The following is a 20,062-nucleotide window of genomic DNA, read 5'->3' as shown; positions in this document are numbered from 1 at the left end:
TTCGTACGTTGTATACGATGAAAAAGGGAAGAAATAATTATAGCAAACGAAAATCACACGTTGATCTATTTTGAAGAATTATTTATAACGTTGTATCGTATTTATGATTCGTTCCCTTCGTATAATCGTCTTTAATGCGATTTGCTATTTATCGAATCTGACTATTTCTCACTCCTCCCTATTTCTCACCGAGAACGATGGCTTTCAAATAATTGCTCGGTCGTTCCAAAAAGAGGACGCAATAATGAGATCAACGAAGGAAATAACCGAATTTCACTTACGTGCCGTGTTCACTACGTTATTTCTTTAAGATGGATTTCTTTTCAAGGAAAGAACGTCGTTTCTAATCCTGTTAATTCAACCAAGGAAGAATTTATTTGTATGAAGAAAAAAGAACAGAATTCGGTGCGCGAGAAATGTCTGGTCATATCGTGCCTTTTATTACTTATTAATTAAATCGTTTTGTATTGTTAGTCTCAGGTGCAGATACTTTGACAAAATTATAACTCTACTTTCAATTTCTCTCTCTCTCTCTCTCTCTCTCTCTCTCTCTTTCTCTCTCTCTCTGTTTCTCTTTTCCCTCTCCATCCTGTAGAAAATTTCATTTGATCGTTTAGCCTCGATTCGATTTATACAAGTTGAAAAGTATCGTTTAACAAATAGAGTGGAAATAATCGTCATGTTTTTGCAATAACAAGCAAGAGAAAATAAATGTACTTGTTTAATCGTTCGTACGATGAATTCGAAAAATTATTTTCGGGCGACGAAGCATTTGAATTTCTGCCTTTTTTCTTTTTTTTTTTTTTTTTTACATATAAATCGTCGAAGCGTGACGAATCAGTCGAAACTGCCACGGACGCGTAAATTTCGTAATTTTCATCGAACCCGTCGGTCAGAGCGTGATTTTAATGAAGCGAACGAACGGATGCAGAGGAGCACGGTGTTATCACAAACTTTGTTAATTGATCCTCGATACTTTGGTGCCAACGGCGATCGGGTCCTCTGCCTTCAAGGTCGACTGATCCTCGAGAAGATTCTTGGTTTCGTTGTGTCTCATAGAAAGGAAAATCTAATTTAAGAGATAAGCGAAAACCGATTTCCATGCTCGCGGATATTTGAACGGCTTAGTGGATACTTATCGCGGGTCATCTCTGATTATCAAAGAAATTTTCTGAGGTTGAAATCTTGCTTGCGAATGCTGGTAGAATCGACGTAATCTATAATGGAAACCTCTTTCCGTGGTAAGAAGAAAGAGGAGAGATCGACCGCGTTTTTTTTCTTTTTCTTTTATTTTCTTATTTTTTTATATCGTCCACATTATATCGCAAGATATGCTGCTTTTATCGCCGCAATGCGTAACGCTTCTTAAAAGATTGAGATTATACACAAGAGTGAGTAAACAGCCCTCTCTTTTCTTTTTTTCTTCATACATCGAAGCGGTATCAATCGCGTCTCTAATCGAAACGAAGTTTTTTACCAAAAGATAAAAGAGATAATTAACGAATTGAATTGTTTATCTTTTTATAATTTCAATAATCTTTCATCACGTTTGTCAGTAAAACAAACTCTTTTCGTTACTCCTATATTATTTGAACGTAATAAAAGTTGATCGATTTGAAGAGAAAAATGTTTCACAAAGAAAAAGCGCGCAAAGCTTAAAAAATAGATACACGTGGATCTATTCTAAGAGAATCATAAGATTAATTTATATTTTCTATTTGAACGAGACGATAAATAGTAAAATTCTGAGAAATGCGATATGATATTTAGGACGGTTTTTTCGACCGCCATCCATTATCAAGTGTTTTATAGTTAATTACAATTCTAACGTTAATTCCTTGTCTCGCGCATAAATATATAAAAGTTAATGTCCGGACAGGATACTATCACTGAGATCTTAATTTCTTACTCTTTCTTTTTCTACTTTCAAAAAAGTTAAAAAAGAATATAACAACGGAATACGTTTTATCCGATCGATTCCTTTCCTGAGATGAAACATTAGATACTCGTCGAGTTGCGATATAAAAAGACTCGGAGAATTGGCATTTGAAAAAAGTAAGATGGAAAGGAGACAGCAGTGAACAAAATGAGAGAGAAGCTGTAATATTTCGAACAATGAAACGTTCTAATGCGTCGTCAGCTTTTATAACTATACGGCCAGTTTTAGTCCGGTCCAAACGCTCAAGAATTCGAGACAATGCACACTAGCTCGCAGACCGTCTTTTCCCCATTCAATCCACCTTCTTTTCCTTTTCTTTCTAACCATTCTCTCACTTCGCTAGCTCTTTTTATAATTGCTCACCATTAAGCGAGAAAACAACGAGATGTGTACACCACCGAAAGCCGAAGATAGACTTTTCTACTTCCGATGTCTTTTAATCGTCGAGTGGTCGATTCGAACGTCGTCACTCTCCATCCTTTTTCTTTTTCCTTCTGATCATTTGCATAACTTTCCAAGCGAATCGTTTCTCAGAGATAAAGTGACATCTTGATTCTCTCTTCTCGATTCACAAAAAAGCTATCATGGTGCAAACGATCAAGAGGATGTAATTATATAGGAAAGACAGTTTTCTTATATCAGATTCATGCGATCCACGTATAATTTATCCTTACTTTCGAAGTGGTTCAGATGTCTTCAATGTTAAGGGAGAACAGAAAAAGAGCAATTTTGAGTACTTCTCTTCTCTTCTTATCATTCTCCAACAAACTCGCTTAACTACTTCAGCAATTACGAACGGAGACAAAAGCCCCCAACTATGAAGTTTCCACGTCGACACTACGAGCGAAAATGGTCAAAGGACAAACCGCATTATGCAAAATAAATTCTTGAACATACGATTGCGTGGTAATTTACAAGCGAGGAATGTTCGTTCGGTTTTTCTAATCTTTAACAGATCGAAGAAATAATCTGATTTCGAGTGAAATCGATCGACTCGTCGTAACTCGTATAAGCAAATCCCAAGTGATAAAAGGGAATTGACGAATATACGAAAAGCTATTTGTCGAGTCTAGCCGATACTTAGTAAATTACTTAACCCGATAAAAGCTTAACCAAATCGATTGGGAGCACGGTAAAGCGGTGTTTCGTCTCGTTAACTAAATATCGTCTGTGTAAAACGCGTTTAAATGTTGCTCACCGTGGAAGAAGGGAATTAATTTAAACAGTTTGCGAGTGAAATACTCGAGGGGTAGGAACGTGTTGCATTTCGATGCTATTCTAAAGCTCCAACTGTCGAGATAGAACATAGACGTTTTCGCGTATTTATGTTTTCATTGCATACGTAATACCATTCCCTTAGCTCGAAGCCCTTCGAGAAAAATTCATCTGAAAAAGTGCTCCTCGAATTTTTGTCTCTTCTTTTCACTCCAATAGTCCAACGGAGATATACCTAGATGGATATCTACCATTGCTAGATACCAATCGCCGGCTTACGTTTCCAATCTTCTTGAACAGTCTTGCTGAAACTTATGATTATTTTTCGTCGCTTTAATTTTCCGGCTACTTCTCGACAAGCATTATCTCTTTCAATCTACTACTAAAAATATATATATATATATATATATATATATAACTTTGAAATAAGATAGGTATTGGAAATAATACAATTTTTCGCATGGATCGTCTTGAATAAACTGAATGATAAAGTATTTGAAAGCCGGAAATCACAGATGCACTGTACATTGATACATCCACTATTCCTCTACCTTCTCTTACTTCCTCTCCTCTCTCTCTCTCCATTTTGCTCTCTTTCTGCAATACTGGCTTACACCAACGTGACACATGAGATCGTTCTACCTTTCCCTCTTTCCCTCCTTCTTTCTCTCCTTCACTACCTTTCTATCTCAAATTCCTTCGCGTCAGCGCCCTCATCTCTACCCTGTTCGCACGTGTACGAGTCTCCTCGTCTTCTTGCGTACGCTTCATCATACATACATACATACATACATACATACATACATACATACATACATACATACATACATACATACATACATACATACATACATGCAACGAACACGCAGACATGTTCCATAATGTATGAAATATATATGAGGACGTCGCTCCTTTAAAATCCTTCCGTGGCTTTCACCCGTTGAAAATTTTAGATTCAGATGGATGTCGTATTACGTTGGGACATATTCTAAAGGTGATAAATCGTCGCGATCTTTACACCATCTTCAACGTCGAATCTTTGTCTCCATGATATCTCGAAAGCTGATTTCGCTGACGAGAAAATAGATTAACTTGCTTAAAGTAGATCGCTTTGTTTTAACGTATACTTATTAAATATTTTGATAACCTTTCTTTCTTTTCCTGTATTTATCATAGAGAATTTCATTATCCTCGTTACCTTACGAACGGTGCCTCACCTAGCTACGAAATGTGCCATCCAACAGGATTATGGAAATTCGTGTATACAAATTCGGTTACGTTGTATAATATAAATCAAGCGAGTTTTGTATTCGCGAGTAACGAGTCTCTTCGTCGCGTTACGTCATCTTCCTCTTCCTCTCTCTATCTTTCTCACGTTTTTTCCCCCTCTTTTTTTTTTTTTGCTTTCTATTCTTTTTTTTTTGTCACCCATAACTCAATCACACAATCAACGTTGATAGTCGGCCAACAACAATGTTCCGCCAAAATTCTGTAGTACCATTCATCGACTATGCATCAACAGCAATACAAATGTTATTATTATTTATCGAAGAATATATTCCTGTATATCTCTATAGGTAAAATGTTATAATCGAAGATCATAGCGATCTCGTTCGTGGTCCTCTTGTAGTTACTACTAACCGCACAAGTATTATTCTAACGTTCGATCGAATGAATTCGTTTCTAGATACATGCTCACTACATTGGACACACACCGCAGAATAATTTGCATCGGGATTTGTAGTATTATTTTATCCAGAAAGCCACGAACCGGGACTCATCGACATGTAAGCTAACAAACATACACTCGCGGTCGAACGCTCGCTAATACCTTTAGAAATTGTTATCCAAAAGTGACAAATATTCCTGTCTTTCGCTTTATCAATAGAAAAGTATAGAATTACTTGTTCTTACGATTAAACCATTCCATTTCTCTCGTTCAAATTCAATTCAAATCTATTGTCTCACTACTCCGAAGTTTCTCCAGCCATACTCTTTAGCCACGTCGATTGAAGAATAGTCCAGGAATTATTCGATAACTTTTGCGTTACATTACCATTTCCTGCGTTTACTCGATAAGACGTTTCATATCCTATTCTTTTATTCCCCTTTCGAAAATGATCATTAAGGACAAAGTTCCCAAAGGAAATTATGTTCTTAACATAAGAATATAATTTATATCCTTCAGTTTTTACTTTTCAGTTTTTAATAGAAAAAAAAAGAAGTCAAATCGAATAAAAAGAAGTCAAATCATCGTCGTCCATTGTCCATTGTCTTTAGTACATGTATATATGTATATACATATATTCATACATAAATAAATATATGTATATATATATATATTATTCAGGTCCGAAAAATAGAATAAATGGACATCACTCCCCTGACAGATAGCACAACGAGCTCTAATTAATGAATACCCAACGGACTCGGCGTAATTAACGGTAGCTCTGCCAACAACGAGAAACCCCGGTCAAACTGACTTAATCTCTTTTTTTTTTCTCTCGATAATTTCGCATAAATCAGATATATTAGCATAAATCAAATATTTTGTTTCATCGAACGAAGCGTTCACGCTCGGCCGATTTTCCTCTTTACTCATGTACCAACGATATGGTATCTCCCATTTGCACACCATCATTCAAAGTTCTCTCTCTCTCTCTTTCTCTTTATGGTCCCTCTTTCATTCAGCATTTACTTTACCCATCACATATGATTTACATATAGATTACATATACGCAAAATAGGAAATAGAAAGGGAGTCGACTATCAACGGGAAGCAGGTGACGAGTTTGGCATCGTTTCAAATAAGCCGCAGTCGTTTCTCAGTGAGCCGGTTACATCTACGTTTACGTTCTAACTAGTATTTGTGAGTAAGTAAATGTGCGAATACGCGTTTTACATAGTCCACATAAATTCGTCTGTTTCGAGTAGGTTCTCTCTCTTTCTCTCTCTCTCTCTCTCTCTCTCTCTCTTTCTGCAAGCTAAACGACGCCCTTCAGACATTGGCGACTCGCCAACGAATTATCTCGACGTTTCACAGGGCGCTTATTTGTTCGACATGCCGTATCGCGCGATTCCTCTCGTGCTCGTTCTCTTTTCCATTTCGACGAGAGCACACCACTCGTCCCGGAAAAGACGCTCGAAAGCTGTCCAAGACGATCGTTGATACTTCTCTCATTACGTACACAAAAGCATCGACACTAATATCCCTTTTTGCAAAGAGTTTCCGTTCGTCCTCTTATACTCTTTAAACTGCAACTAAAGAATCTTTTTACCTAACGCAATTTGATATATTATATAATAAAATAATAAAAAAAAAAAGGAATCTTACAGGAATATCGAAAATAGTTTTCATAGTTCGTACGCAAAAGCAAATAACGAGCTTGATTCTATAGTTACTTTTACGATACATTGGCTTTCCTTCGCTTTTTCTTTGTCGATGCATCAGTACTGTATCTTTCATATCGTTCTCGTTCTCTTTTTTTCCATTTCAATACTTTCAATGTTCGATTGAAGATTTGTCAAAAAGATGGATCCGTCCAACGACCTTTTAACTTCCGAGAGTTGTCGTTTCGCGAAGTTCTTTTACACAAGAAAAAGAGAAAAATAGTGTAGCGAAAATAGACAAGAAAATATAGAAAAATAGTGTAGAGGTATTGAAAAGCATAAGGATGGCTTCTCCTCCTCGAGATCGTCCTCTTACTGTAGTCCACTTTTCGTCTTTGCTAACAATGAAACGATTCATCGAAACTGTCACCGGAATGTATTTTGATGAAAGGTTTTCATCCTCCTTCGCTTGTCAAAATCTTTCTTTAACGTCGAACGATTGAAGACATAACAAACTTTCGGAAAAAATATCTTTTCGTTTCAATTAACGATTGATTAACGCCGAGCTTTTTAATTAATCTTTTGTTCTCTTATCATTACTATTGAAATTAAAATTGAAAATCATTCTCGATTTATTCCTTCTAACCATTTTTCGAACGACTGAAATCCATATATATTAATTAGAAGCAGAGAGAAGTGATTCAAATACCGCGTGACTAAACCACGAATTCGGTTATAATCCGCTGAACCCTTAGCCAACTTCGTGTCTGCGATATGTCCTCTAATATTTGAGACTTAAATGGGGACAGGCTTGAGAGTAAGCCGGACGCTTAAGTAAATAGCGTTCTACTCCTTCGAGTTTAACCACGTTTACACGGTGTGTCGCGTGCGATTACGTCTACGCTGCAGTTAAGCGAGCTGTAAAATTCTATTGTATCAGATTCAACAACCAACGATTGTTTATCTATCGATGCATTCGAAATCGATCAGAATGAAAAATAACTTTGATTGTTTTTTCAAAGAAGAGATTTTTGTGATTGTTTGTTTTTGTATAAGTAGAGAGAAAAAAAAAACAAAGTAAATAGTGCATATACGAATATCGATATTTTCCTATAGTTGAGACCTGTTCAACTGGAACGTTTCATTCATGATTTCGTTTCACACTCGATTGCAGGCATTGCTGCAAGCTCACGACGTGGCAGGCCACGAGGTTTACGGCGAGGAAGCTACGAGAGTGACACCGCCCCCGTTGTTACCGTATCTGAATGGCGGCGATGACCTCGAGGGTCAGAACGGCGATCTTGACCTCGAGAACGTTACCCGCGTCAGATTGGTGCAATTCCAGAAGAATACAGACGAGCCAATGGTAACATTATTTCATTGTTCATTTATTTTTTATATCAAATAAAGATTTTAAATTCTATCTTCCTTGGAATACTCTTATTATCTCGTTTAATATGTATGTACATAAATTTACATTCAGGAATAATCACATTCATCATTCTGATTCTAGGGGATTACCTTGAAAATGAACGAAGATGGAAAATGTGTAGTAGCAAGAATTATGCACGGTGGGATGATCCATAGACAAGCCACTCTTCATGTCGGTGATGAAATTAGAGAAATCAATGGAATACCCGTCGCTAATCAGTCCGTTAATGCCTTGCAAAAAATTCTCGTAAGTAGCTACATCGATAATGATTAATTTCTCTCTCCTTTCCTCTCTCTCTCTCTCTCTCTCTCTCTCTCTGTTTTTTTATATTTAAAATATTTTTCATATATATTATGTAAAACACGAATTTATCTCAATTTAAATAACTAATACCTTTATCTCTTCCTCGTAATATGAAGTATATTCGTATTTGTTTCAGCGTGAAGCACGAGGATCGGTGACGTTCAAGATCGTGCCATCGTACAGGAGCGCGCCACCCCCCTGCGAGGTACAAGTAAGCCCCAAAACCCGTCTCCAGTCCCAAAATCCAAATACCAACAGCAAAAATCCTATACCTCCAACTACGCCTACGGGCACAAGTTCGGGGAGTGCCGCGCACAAATCCGGGAAATCGGTGAAAACATCAACGGCTAGCAACACCAGCAGTGTACCTTCGACAACAGGCAAAGAGAAATCGTCGAAGAATTCAAAAACTTCGAAATCCAAAAGCGCCTCCTCCTCGACCGAAAGTACTCCTAAACGTCGGCTCAATCCACTCTCGGCTCTTCGTTCGCGAAAATCTTAAATCTATTTCTTCTATAGATTTTTCTTCGATAGTTCCTTTCCTAAAGTGCTTTGAGCCTTTAGATAGGTTATCTAGCTTTCCAGCCTCCTTTTATCAGCCACTATGTAAAAGACAACGATGATAGCTTTTTGCTTCTCTTTTTTATCTCGTTTCAAGATTCGGATTGTTAACTTAGATTGAAGGTTTCAAACGATAGTTTTCTTCCTGCTTTTCTCTCTCTCTCTCTTTCTCTTTCTCTCTCTCTCTCTCTTTCTCTCTCTCTATCTATCTATCTCTTTCTCTCTCTCTCTCTCTCTCTCTCTCTCTCTCTCTCTCTCTCTCTCTCTCTCTCTCTGTCTCTCTCTGTCTCTCTCTCGAGATCGATGGCCTATACTCCATCGTATTCTTTTCGGTGTTTCTTTTCTCTCCATTCAAAAGATTGATCTTTCGCGAAGCTTCGTAAGATAGAGATAGAATCTCCGTAAGCGATCGATCGTCGAAGTTTTATAGTCGAGTTATCGATATGGATGAATATTGATTCCTCACGTAAATATTAGTCAAGTAGTTCGATTTTTTAGGTTCCCTTATATAAACGTGATCTTCGTTTTATCGAGATAAATGTAGAAAGCTATAGGTATAAAAAGCAAAGTCGTATAATATTACGATGTAACAAATTGCTTACGTCCTTACGTACCTGAATGCTCGAAAATCCTGGCCGACGAAGTTTGCCGAGATTCAGTATTAGATTTAATTATAGAATCCTAGCCAAAGAACACTTATACTAGTCAAGAAGCTTATCTACCGTATTAGTCACAAAAGAGGAAATCTATAAAGAATCACTATCCGGGTTTCCAGCGTAGTCACTTAAGCGAATCGTAATAGCGTTAATTAATCTAATTACTCGTTAGACGACTAGTCCTTTCAATATAATAAACCTCTGTGATGTAATTTATTGGCCTTCGAAGAAAATCTCGCGACTTCGACGATTCTACCTTTGTGTGTTTAGTTAGTTATCTTATTGATAAAAAGAATGAACTCCAAATAGATTCTATTGTTCCAATATTAGAGTATCTATTACAAACGTTGTCAGTCGATGAATGTTCAAAAACGTTCAGCTCAGGATAATTATAGCGAGCTAAGATTGCCAGCATCGCGTTTTATTAAAAGTTGACGTTCGAGAAACGTAGTTTCGTATTTATAGTAGTTAAATGCGTATGTTCTGAAAAGGAACGTGTCGTAAAAAAAAAAAAGCGATGCTTCGCACAAACCGAATGTAATAGTAATCGAATATTCATAGAATAATTTCTATAAAGCAAATTTCATCGCGGTAGGAGCAAAATACTGCATAAGAATTATTACACGTTATATTTCTATCTATTTCGACGAAAAAGAACTATAACTTTATCGAGTGATCTAGAAAATCTATCGAGAGGTTAGCATAGATTTCTTCCTTTCTGAAATCTATAGATTAAATACTTACACTCGTTCTACACTTTTAACGAGACACGTATCTCATCTCAGGCGATATTAGATTTAATTACTTTTCCCACGGCTATAGAAAGGTTTGTTGGAGGAGCGTGCTGCTAATATTTCACCGATTTCCCACAGACACACGTAGAACTTCGATAAATCGCTATATAAACAGCGAAACGAACGTATTCGACGATCAAAATTAAAATCAATTCGACGAAACTTTTCAATTGATAATGCAACGATAGAACGATTTGTTCTCTTTTTTTTTTGTTTTCAGGAAAGCGGACGATAAAATCCTAACGATCGATTTATCGGCGAAACTCATTTCGCATTCTTTCAATTACTTCTTTCTTTCTTTTTCTTTTTTTTTCTTTTCTTTTTTTTTTTTTTTACGGAGTATATAATTCGTCCTATCGTGTCTACTCGATATTTGCAATAATCGAAAGGCGGCAAACGCTGCTTCGGTCGAGATTCGCTTTTTCCTCGAACAATAACGTTTACGTTTTTCCGATGTCATTCGCGTACCCATTAATTCATCCGTCCCGTCATTTGGACATTCCGGTCAGTAAATATGCGCGTCTGTGTACGTCGAATACTATTTCGAGTTCCGCTTCTATCTTCCGTGTTTCTCTCTATTTCTCTCTCTCTCTCTCTCTCTCTCTCTCTCTTCCTCTCTCTCTCTCTATCTATCTATCTATCTATCTATCTATCTATCTATCTATCTATCTATCTATCTATCTATCTCTCTTTCCTCTCCCTCTTTCTCTCTCTCCCTCTGTTTCGCTCAGTTATAGAGCGTACGTATTCGCGTTTCGAATTTTTTACCAACGCGCATAGCGTCCACACTCTGCTCCAGATTACACTCTACTGCTTCCTCGAAAAGTAAAGATCGAATCCCATCCTCTTTCTCTTTCTCTTTCTCTTTGTCTATCTCTCAATCTCTCTCTCTCTCTCTCTCTCTCTCTCTCTCTCTCTCTCTCTTTATCTATCTATCTATCTATATATTTATATATCTCTTTCTCTCCTCCCAAACCACTAGAATAGATACACGCTTCTATATCCATATCTCTATTGTATAGAAAATATTCGTTTTAGGTATAGCTTATTTGTTTATTTTTTTTTTTCTTTAGTTGTATAGTTGATTAGAAAATTCTGCGAATAACGCGTAGAAGAATTATTATTATTATTACTATAGATTATCCATTATGTATCAATGGGGTAAGCTGTATCGTGCTCGATACGCAAGTTTCAGGAAAAAATTTCGAATAATTTATCGATTTAATCGATACTTTTCTTCCTTCAGGTATTGTATTATGCCTGATTATGATGCATGCACATGATGCAAACACGAAAACAAACGCGAAAACAAAACTACCTTCGTATATTTTTGCATTTTCTCGTATAATATTTGCTTTCATAATTTATTCTCTTGAGTTACTTTAAACATAATTTCGATGAAGATAATTTAAATAAAATAAAAGTTCGAAATGCAAAGATTCGAAATAGAGTTCTCGTGTCTGCGTTTATTCGTGGATGCTGCGTGCATGGACCATGGGATACCGTTGCAGGGGATGTGCGAGTGCTCGCGTTATTCATAAAATTTGCGAAATTCACTACAGGTGAATTCACAACGATGGGAGAAATGTCATTAACGCTCACTTTTGCGGCCTAATTGCCCTTCCAAAGAATTGAAAGAGAACAAAAGAGAAATGTTAAGTAGATCGACACCAATTGCATATTATCGAGCAGTCGCATGATTTTCCTCTTGCCACGTACATGTATACGTATACGTATCTACAGCGTTCGAGACTCCAATGAATAGAAATTCTAAATAACAAGTTGTAGAGTCATACCATGTCTCGTTAAATGGATATAGCACGAAGCAACGAATTTATTCGTATAGGACAATATTGTTAACTGGTCAAAGCTAACTACAATGTGATAGCATCAATATATTTTTAACGAAGTCAAAAAAAAAGAAATGAAAAAGGAGAAAAGCGCTAATCCGGTACGAGCGGTGTAACAAAACGCTTTGGTCGGCGCTTTCGAGTCCACGACGCGTGCACGTCTCTCTCTCTCTCTCACTCTCTTTCTCCTCTCTTTCTCTCTCTTTCTCTCTCTTTTCCTATTTTTTTCTCTATCTCTATTTTTCTCCGTTTCTCTGTCTTTCTCTTTCTCTCTCTCTCTCTTTCACTCTTTCTATCTCTTCTTTATGTATATTTATATTTTCCTTCCTTTTCGTTTCTCTATGTCTCCATCTAAATCTTTCTCTAATCTATCCCTAGAAATCTTTCATCTCTTTCTCTTTCTCTCTTTCTACAATTTCTACGATTTCTACGTTCCCCTACCTATCTCTATATCTATCGTTATTTTACATCGTTTATTCGAACACCTATCTTTTTTATATCGATAGCAAGTAATTTTTGAAAGATACATAAGGAATGCACTATATTTCGTTTTATTCGACATATGTTATTTGGAATGTTGTTTGTGTTTTTGTCGTATAAGGAAGCTTTTGTTACACCCCTCATTTTACCCTCACCCGCATGAAGGATATCTTTGCGTACGTAAGAGCTTTTCTTTTTTCTCGATTAGCCCTTTTTGCATTGTGACTTCAATCGATTCGCGTTTATTCGAAATGTTCTATCTTCTTTCTTTCTTTTTGTTTTCTGCGACATGCTCGCACGCTTTATATACGCGAGATATATGATATGATATATACCTAGTACCTACCTGTTCCATCGTCGTAAATTAGTGACGCTAGTTCGATCTACGTAAAGCTTGATTGCTCATTAATAACATGATTCACAAAATGGAACAGCGTTCTCTTTGCGTGGATTATATTCTTCTTTTTAATTTAACTCCTAAATCTGGTGTATTTTCTTTCTCTCTTGTATTTTTCTTTTCTTTTTTTGTTTTTTTTTTTTTTTCTTTTCTCTCTAACTCCATGCGCAAAAGTTTTTCTACATGCTGCTGAGGGTAAACGAGCGCGATAAATTTTCGTCAGTGTCGAAAAAGATTCTATTCTTGTCTTGTTACTTTTTCACGATAATTTAGTTTTTCAGGCCTAACTGTTTTCTCATGGAATTCTATTAATCTCAGTTTTCCCCCTGTGGAAGAATCGAAGTAAACACGCATACATCGCTTCGTTTGTACCTGACGAACGATCGTCGTGACGATCGAAGTACTGCGTGGACTTCGAACAAGCTGGTAAAAAGCGGGGCTGTTAATAATATCGCAGTATTTACCTATCCTCTAGTCGTTCCTAATCGAAAATATATACATATATATGCGGTAATAGTTTCGTTTCGTACACGTTTCAATCTCTTAGCCCAGATGTTTCGAGTAAAACAAACGTGATTCCCACGATTTGTAAATATTTATCTAATTTTTAACTAATTTATATATATATATATATTTTTTTTTCGTTCTTCAGTGTGATGTGTGATGAAGGTATAGTTTGCTATTCGATGGTGCACTTTTGTAGATCATCCCAGCTATGTATGAAGGTATATATCGATTGATCGAACGAACGAGTTTAGTTAGACGCGATATATTACGTATCACCCATCTTCACCCTTGCGGTGTGCTACGTATGTGTTACATATAGCGCTTATACGTGTGATATAGTACAGGAAACGGGGGGGGAGGGATTTGATTGAATTTTATAAAAGCGATATGAAGTATGTTGAAGGTATATAGTTGCCTATATATTGTATGTTATACGAGATTCGAAGTTTATCGAGCGTTACATATAACTTACAAAGTTAATTCTGCTTTTTATTGTCGTACATTGCGGTTGCTTTCGAATCATTTCCCAAAGAAAAAAGAAATAAGAGCGAACATAGATTTACGGAAATGAAAAAGATCGAAATCGGTTTAAGCAAGAAATAATATTGTAGCATACATGCACAAAACGTGCTAGCCTATTTATTGTACTATAAGAAGGATTATTCACAGAGGGATAGTATTTCGATGGTATCGAACAACGCTATGAAATATTCCTGCTTGGCCGGCCGAGCGAAGATGCATTATTCAATAGCGAATCGCGGATCGAAATCGCGTTCGACAAACTATCCGCTTATATTCAATCGTATCGAATGACAAGAGAAGAGGCAACGGCCGCGCTATCCTTTTCTTTTTTCTTTTTCATTTTTATTTTTTATTCTTATTCGATATATTTCGCGAATATCTGATACAAATTTCATTCTTACGCGAGAAGAAAATGGTACGACAAATAACAAATAAAGATGATGATGATGATGATGATGATGATAATGATGATGATGATGATGATGATGATGATGACGATGATGATATGACAATGATGATAATGATGACGATAATGATGATGATGATGATGATAATGATGATGATGATGATGATGATGATGATGCTGATAATAATAATAATAATACTAATAATAATAATAATAATAATGATAATAATAATTATAACAACAATAATAATAATGCATAAGCGAAAGAAAAGCTCCAGATGAAGCATTACTCTATAAGGGCATTAATTTGTATGCCAACGCGCAAGTCGTACATACGTACACACATAGATTTGTAGTTTCGACGACTTCGGCTGAACATCTTCCGTCTCTTAGACGTCTCTCTACGACTGTGTGTGCATTACGAGAGAGAACAGCAACCGCAACGGCAGCAACAACGACGGCGTTATTACGACAGCATATTGTACGAAGACATAATAAAGCGTAAACTGCTGGAACATCACAGCTCGTCACACGAAGCTTCTATATAAACGTGATCCCTTTCTCTATCTCTGTCTTTCTCTCTCTCTCTCTCTCTCTCTCTCTCTCTCTCTCTCTCTCTCTCTCTCTCTCTCTATCACTCACATTGTCTTTCTGTCTATCCATCTATCTGTCTCTCTATGTCTGTCTGTCTGTCTCTCTCTCTCTCTCTCTCTCTCTCTCTCTCTCTCTCTTTCTGCCTGCAATAAACAAATAAAATCAATGACCGATGCGCATTTCGATCGATCCCATTTTATCGTACACATACGTATACATACGTATATATGCCGCGACCGCACTACTAGCATGCTATACGTTCTACTCTCGTAATAAACATTCTCCGTTTAAACATATTTATCGGGAAATAAAATTTCTATCTTGTATTTAGACTGTTTTGATCATGTAATGAATAACCACATTGAAATCGATTCCAAGTCGTTAATTATTACTTTTCTTTCAATTATTTTCTTATTTCTTTAACTATTTTATTTTCTCGTTGTATCCTTTGTATTATTATTATGGATGAATCTAACTTTAGTACTTTTCTTTTACAGAGAACATTGTCCTTTCCCAAACAACATTTCTCTCTCTCTCTCTCTCTCTCTCTCTCTCTCTCTCTCTCTCTCTCTCTCTCATTTTCTTTATCTCTCCGTCTAATCTCTTTCTTTCTGTAACTATCTCTTTCTCTCTCTCTCTGTCTTTCTCTTTCTCTCTCCCTCTTTCTCTTCCTTTGTAATTCACTTCTTACAATACCACTTCACACAAATGTTATTGCAGTAAGCGTGGATGATTGAGTAGGTAAAATTTATATCTCTGTGTTCTACGCCCCGTTTGTACCTCGCCATACCATATCCCCATATGCAAAATATCGTTCGATAGAATCTCATTGTCATTATCCGATTATTACACCACCCTACCAACAGCTGGGACCCGTTAAGTCCACGGCATACCTTCGACGAGACGTTCCACAAAGGGTAGTAAAATTCACAAGTGTTACGTGATGTGAATTTTCACTTGGAAAAATTTTCCTAAACGTTTCCCTTCTTGATTTCACCTTTATGGAAAGTTAATTCGTCCATGTAAGGTCTTTTGAAAAGCAGGAACGGGAGGATGTTATAATAACTATTGCTCCTGGAGCCAAGAATACAGACCCACTCCTTCGAATGGAAATTCGACAAGAGGATTCAGCAGCATCAGCAGCAGTCAGTCCACCAGACGAGTTGTCGATAGCGCAGTACCTGCTATATCACTGTCTAGAAATTGTCTTTTTTACCACCTTAGAGTGCTCTCAGCTGTTCCAACATCGACCATACCAAAAATTTATTACCTTCAACGGCCAAACTTTCCTCTCCACGATCGTCAACAACGTTCGCCTCTCATTTTTCCTTCTGTCTCTGTAGTAAAACCCAGAGTTCTTTCATGCACGTCGCAAGTTATCGTTCCGACCTTCACACGTATCATGTATTATCCTTTTGTGACCATACTTGTGAAAACGGGGTACGACAATTGCGCGGTGAATTTTGTTGAAACGGTGCGACCTAAGAAATTTTTTAGATTCTTCTCCTTTTTTTTATGTCGTTAAGCATGAACGCACGGACTCCTCTTCGTCTTTTTCATCAATGGGATCGTATTGTATAATAATTTCTTGGAAACAAACGCGTAAACGTGAAAACGTTTATGATCATTGTCTTCCTAATTAATCATCCTTCTCCCTCGTGTTGTCTCTCATAAACGCATTTCTTCTTCGATATCGTATCGCGCCTTTCATCTCTCTTTTATTCCAATATTTTCCTTTCAAATACGTATCTTGTTTATACTAAAACAAGACAAAGTAAAAAGAAAAGAAAATAAAGTAAAAAAAAAGAAAAAAAAAATCGAAAGAGAAAACGTACCGTTGCAATGAGATCATCGCGAGGACGACGTAGACGATTTTATGGAGCGAAAGGTGTGTGTAACGTTTCTTGATAGCTTGTAAATCTTGCTCGATCGATCGAGAAAAATCGCTTGATCTCTTTTCGATTTTCTTCAATAACGAGATATATTTCTTCCTGAGAGCTTGTGTATCTTTATATATTTTCTTCAAGAGAAACTTAAGGATATCCTCGCAACGATTTATCTCGAACGAACGCAGCAAGTAAAACTCGCTTGTAACAGTTATTTGTGCGTGTGATGTCGGACTACTGCGAGCACGAATTTTCTTTTTTTCTCTTCGCCAATTCGTACGATCAAAGTACGATCATTTCTATGTTGTGCTAGCTCGGTGGTCTAACTACTAACTAGAAACAAAAAAAAAAAAAAACCAAAGAAAGCAAAAACCTGCATGCACCAGAAGAGAACACAAGCACCGTGCATCTCGAAAGCGTTGACGCGTATGGCCCAACGTTAGGTGTTGATTTAATTGTGACGTTTTGTGCCTTTCTGTTTCGTAACAACAGCGACCAAGAAAAGAACAAAAAAAAAAAAAAGAAAAACAAAACAAAACAAAACAAAAAAGAAAAAGAAAAGAAAAGAGAGAGAAATAAAAAAGAATATTCAAAATGATCCGAAACTTCGTCTTGATGCGACTGAACGAACATAAAAAAATTAATTGATCTTCCTTTTTTCTGTTTCCTCAACGCTCTAGTTGTTCAGGATTAGGCCTCTGCCAGTGTTAGTAAGTACCGCCACTTGATCTGGTGTGATTGGACTGCTGTAGTTAGAAGGCTATGCGTTTATTACATATTACCCATACACATCTATATAACACACATGAAATCATACACACGCACACGCACATTTACCGTTCCTCCGAACTACTCCACTCGACTGGTACCCTCGACTCTCTCTCTCTCTCTCTCTCTCTCTCTCTCTCTCTCTCTCTCTCTCTCTCTCTCTCTCTCTCTCTCTATTTCTCTCTCTATTTCTCTCTCTCTCTCTTTCTCTCTGTTTCTCTCTTTCTCGTTTTCTATCTCTTTCTCCACTTCTCTTACAACACGTCTCATACGCCACTACAGAAAAGTAGGTCTCTACCTATTCCACTGTTATTGAATGTCGCGATTTGTTCATTACTTCTTCCTTTTCTTTTTTTTTTTTCGCGCGCTCGTCACGATACATGTTTTAAATGCAAATAAAAATACGTGTAGACTCTAGAAAAGATCTCACGCATGCCATCGTACGAGCTTAGAAAACGCGTAAAAGCGTTTTCTCGAATCAATGATCCTTTGTTTTCGTTTAGCTTCGTTCAATAACATAGACACGACATAGAACGTGCAATCGTAATCAATGCAGTCTCAGAGTTTCATTCGTATTTCGAGCAAATAAGATCGTCGCTGCTCCTTCGAATTATTTCGAACTAGGAACAGAACTTTGCGAATTGAATTCATCGTAATATCGTTTAACGATCTATCGATCGCACAACTTTAACGTCTTCCTGTAACAACCTGTAAGTCCCTCGTTATCCACAAGTTCGCCACGAAATTGAATCGCACCTCACATCCTTCTACCTTAACCAATTTATCATGTATTACCGGCAAGGCACAATATTTCCCTTCATATGTACAAATATATATGTATATAGATTAATAAATAGTTTGAGATATCGAAAAAAAAAATATATATATATATAAATATTTATATATATATATATACACATATATGTATATATGATATATATATATATATATACACACATATATAGACACACATATATATTTTAATTCATATAACAAAAACTATTGTAAATCGCCGGTACATTTCCAACTACGACGTCTTATTTACACGCACCGCCAAAGTAGAGCCCGAAAGTGCATTTTTGCAGCGCGCGTTTTCTTGTACTATATTGCGTGTGTGCCTACATTTGTCTCTGTTTTTATACGTCATACATATGTGCAACAATTAGTGCTTCAGCTTCTTGTGGAAAAGAGAAATTGTATCGTCTTTAAATATTGCATTGCTAGAGGATTTATCGTTGCGCTAATTAGACGCACATCGATCTAATAAATCCATTTTCGACGTAGCTAATGCGTAAGACGTCTTTCCTTTGGTGGGCCAAATGCAAAGAAAAAAAAAAAAAAAAAGAAACAAAAAAGAAAAGAAAAGATTTAACAAACCGTCCGTTGTTTGGACAACTCAATTATTAATTAAAAACGTCTCGACTATCATCCCGCTCACATCATCGCCTTGCAATGCACCCATTGTAATGATTAAAAAAAGAAGTCAGTGATACTACTTGACAGATCACATGTCTCATAGTGGATTCGTTTGTAAGAATGCTAATTAATAATCATCAGCCCTTTTTCTTTAATAATTTCTCCTATTTTTATCTCTAAACCACAAGACGAAGTCGTATCACGGCTCGATCGCTGTTTACACTTCCGCATTTGATAACGGAAGATACGATTATTTTTCAGCCTTATCCCGGAAACGAACGATCCATAACGTGATCTTTCGATCCGTACGCTGCATATTCTTGCAAAAATTCTTAGCTGATAGCTTGCAATTTTCATTCTCTTTCTCTCTCTCTTTGTCTCTCTCTCTCTCTCTCTCTCTCTCTCTCTCTCTCTCTCTCTCTCTCTCTCTCTTTCTCTCATTCTTTGCTTCCTTAGGAAAAAAGAGAGCAAAAGAAAGAGAACTTAGATAAAACATACATACGTCTTTGCAAATACGTATAGTTTGTTTAGCTTGCAACCATTTAGTAGATCTCATCAGCGATCGAAACGAATGATCAATGACCGATTATTTACCATGGCTTGCGGTCGATAGAGAATGCCCTATTTTTCTTTTCCTTTTTTCTTTTTTTCTTCGTTAACTTTTACATATAACATAAAAGTTCATTCAAACCCGATCGATCGATCAATCATCTTCTTCTTCATGAAATTCTCTCATTAACTGAGATTCGCTTTTCTGTTGATCGACCTTTCGATAGGAAAATATATAGTATAATTCCTTGTTAAAATAAATCGTAATATTTTTCTATATGTATTCACAGATATTCGTGCGCGCACAATTTGACTACGATCCTTTAGAAGATGAGCTAATACCGTGCGCACAGGCCGGCATCGCCTTTAAAACAGGCGACATCCTACAGATTATTAGCAAGGACGATCATCATTGGTGGCAAGCACGTAAGGACAACGCGGCTGGTTCCGCGGGTCT

General features: G+C 36.8%; 1 protein-coding gene across 17 annotated transcripts in view; it reads left to right on the top strand.

Annotated features, from left to right (window-relative positions):
* The window catches only part of LOC122626902 (peripheral plasma membrane protein CASK), a 119,294-nt gene that overhangs the window by 94,838 nt on the left and 4,394 nt on the right, over positions 1-20,062 (top strand). For 8 of the 17 annotated variants that reach the window (XM_043807458.1, XM_043807464.1, XM_043807460.1 and 5 more), the window contains 5 exons: positions 7,659-7,850; positions 7,998-8,162; positions 8,356-8,424; positions 13,276-13,383; positions 19,896-20,062. The exon at positions 19,896-20,062 is cut by the window's right edge and continues 71 nt beyond it. In XM_043807458.1, coding sequence (XP_043663393.1) covers positions 7,659-7,850; positions 7,998-8,162; positions 8,356-8,424; positions 13,276-13,383; positions 19,896-20,062 — 701 coding nt within the window. Of the gene's footprint in view, positions 1-7,658; positions 7,851-7,997; positions 8,163-8,355; positions 8,431-13,275; positions 13,384-17,552; positions 17,583-19,895 lie in introns of all 17 variants that reach the window. The other 9 variants (XM_043807462.1, XM_043807474.1, XM_043807468.1 and 6 more) reach the window with 4 other exon arrangements.

This window comes from Vespula pensylvanica, chromosome 2, assembly GCF_014466175.1.
Source record: "Vespula pensylvanica isolate Volc-1 chromosome 2, ASM1446617v1, whole genome shotgun sequence".
Classification (NCBI taxonomy): domain Eukaryota; kingdom Metazoa; phylum Arthropoda; class Insecta; order Hymenoptera; family Vespidae; genus Vespula; species Vespula pensylvanica.
The sequence above is the reverse complement of the archived record's forward strand: the minus strand, read 5'-3'. Positions and strand labels throughout refer to the sequence as shown.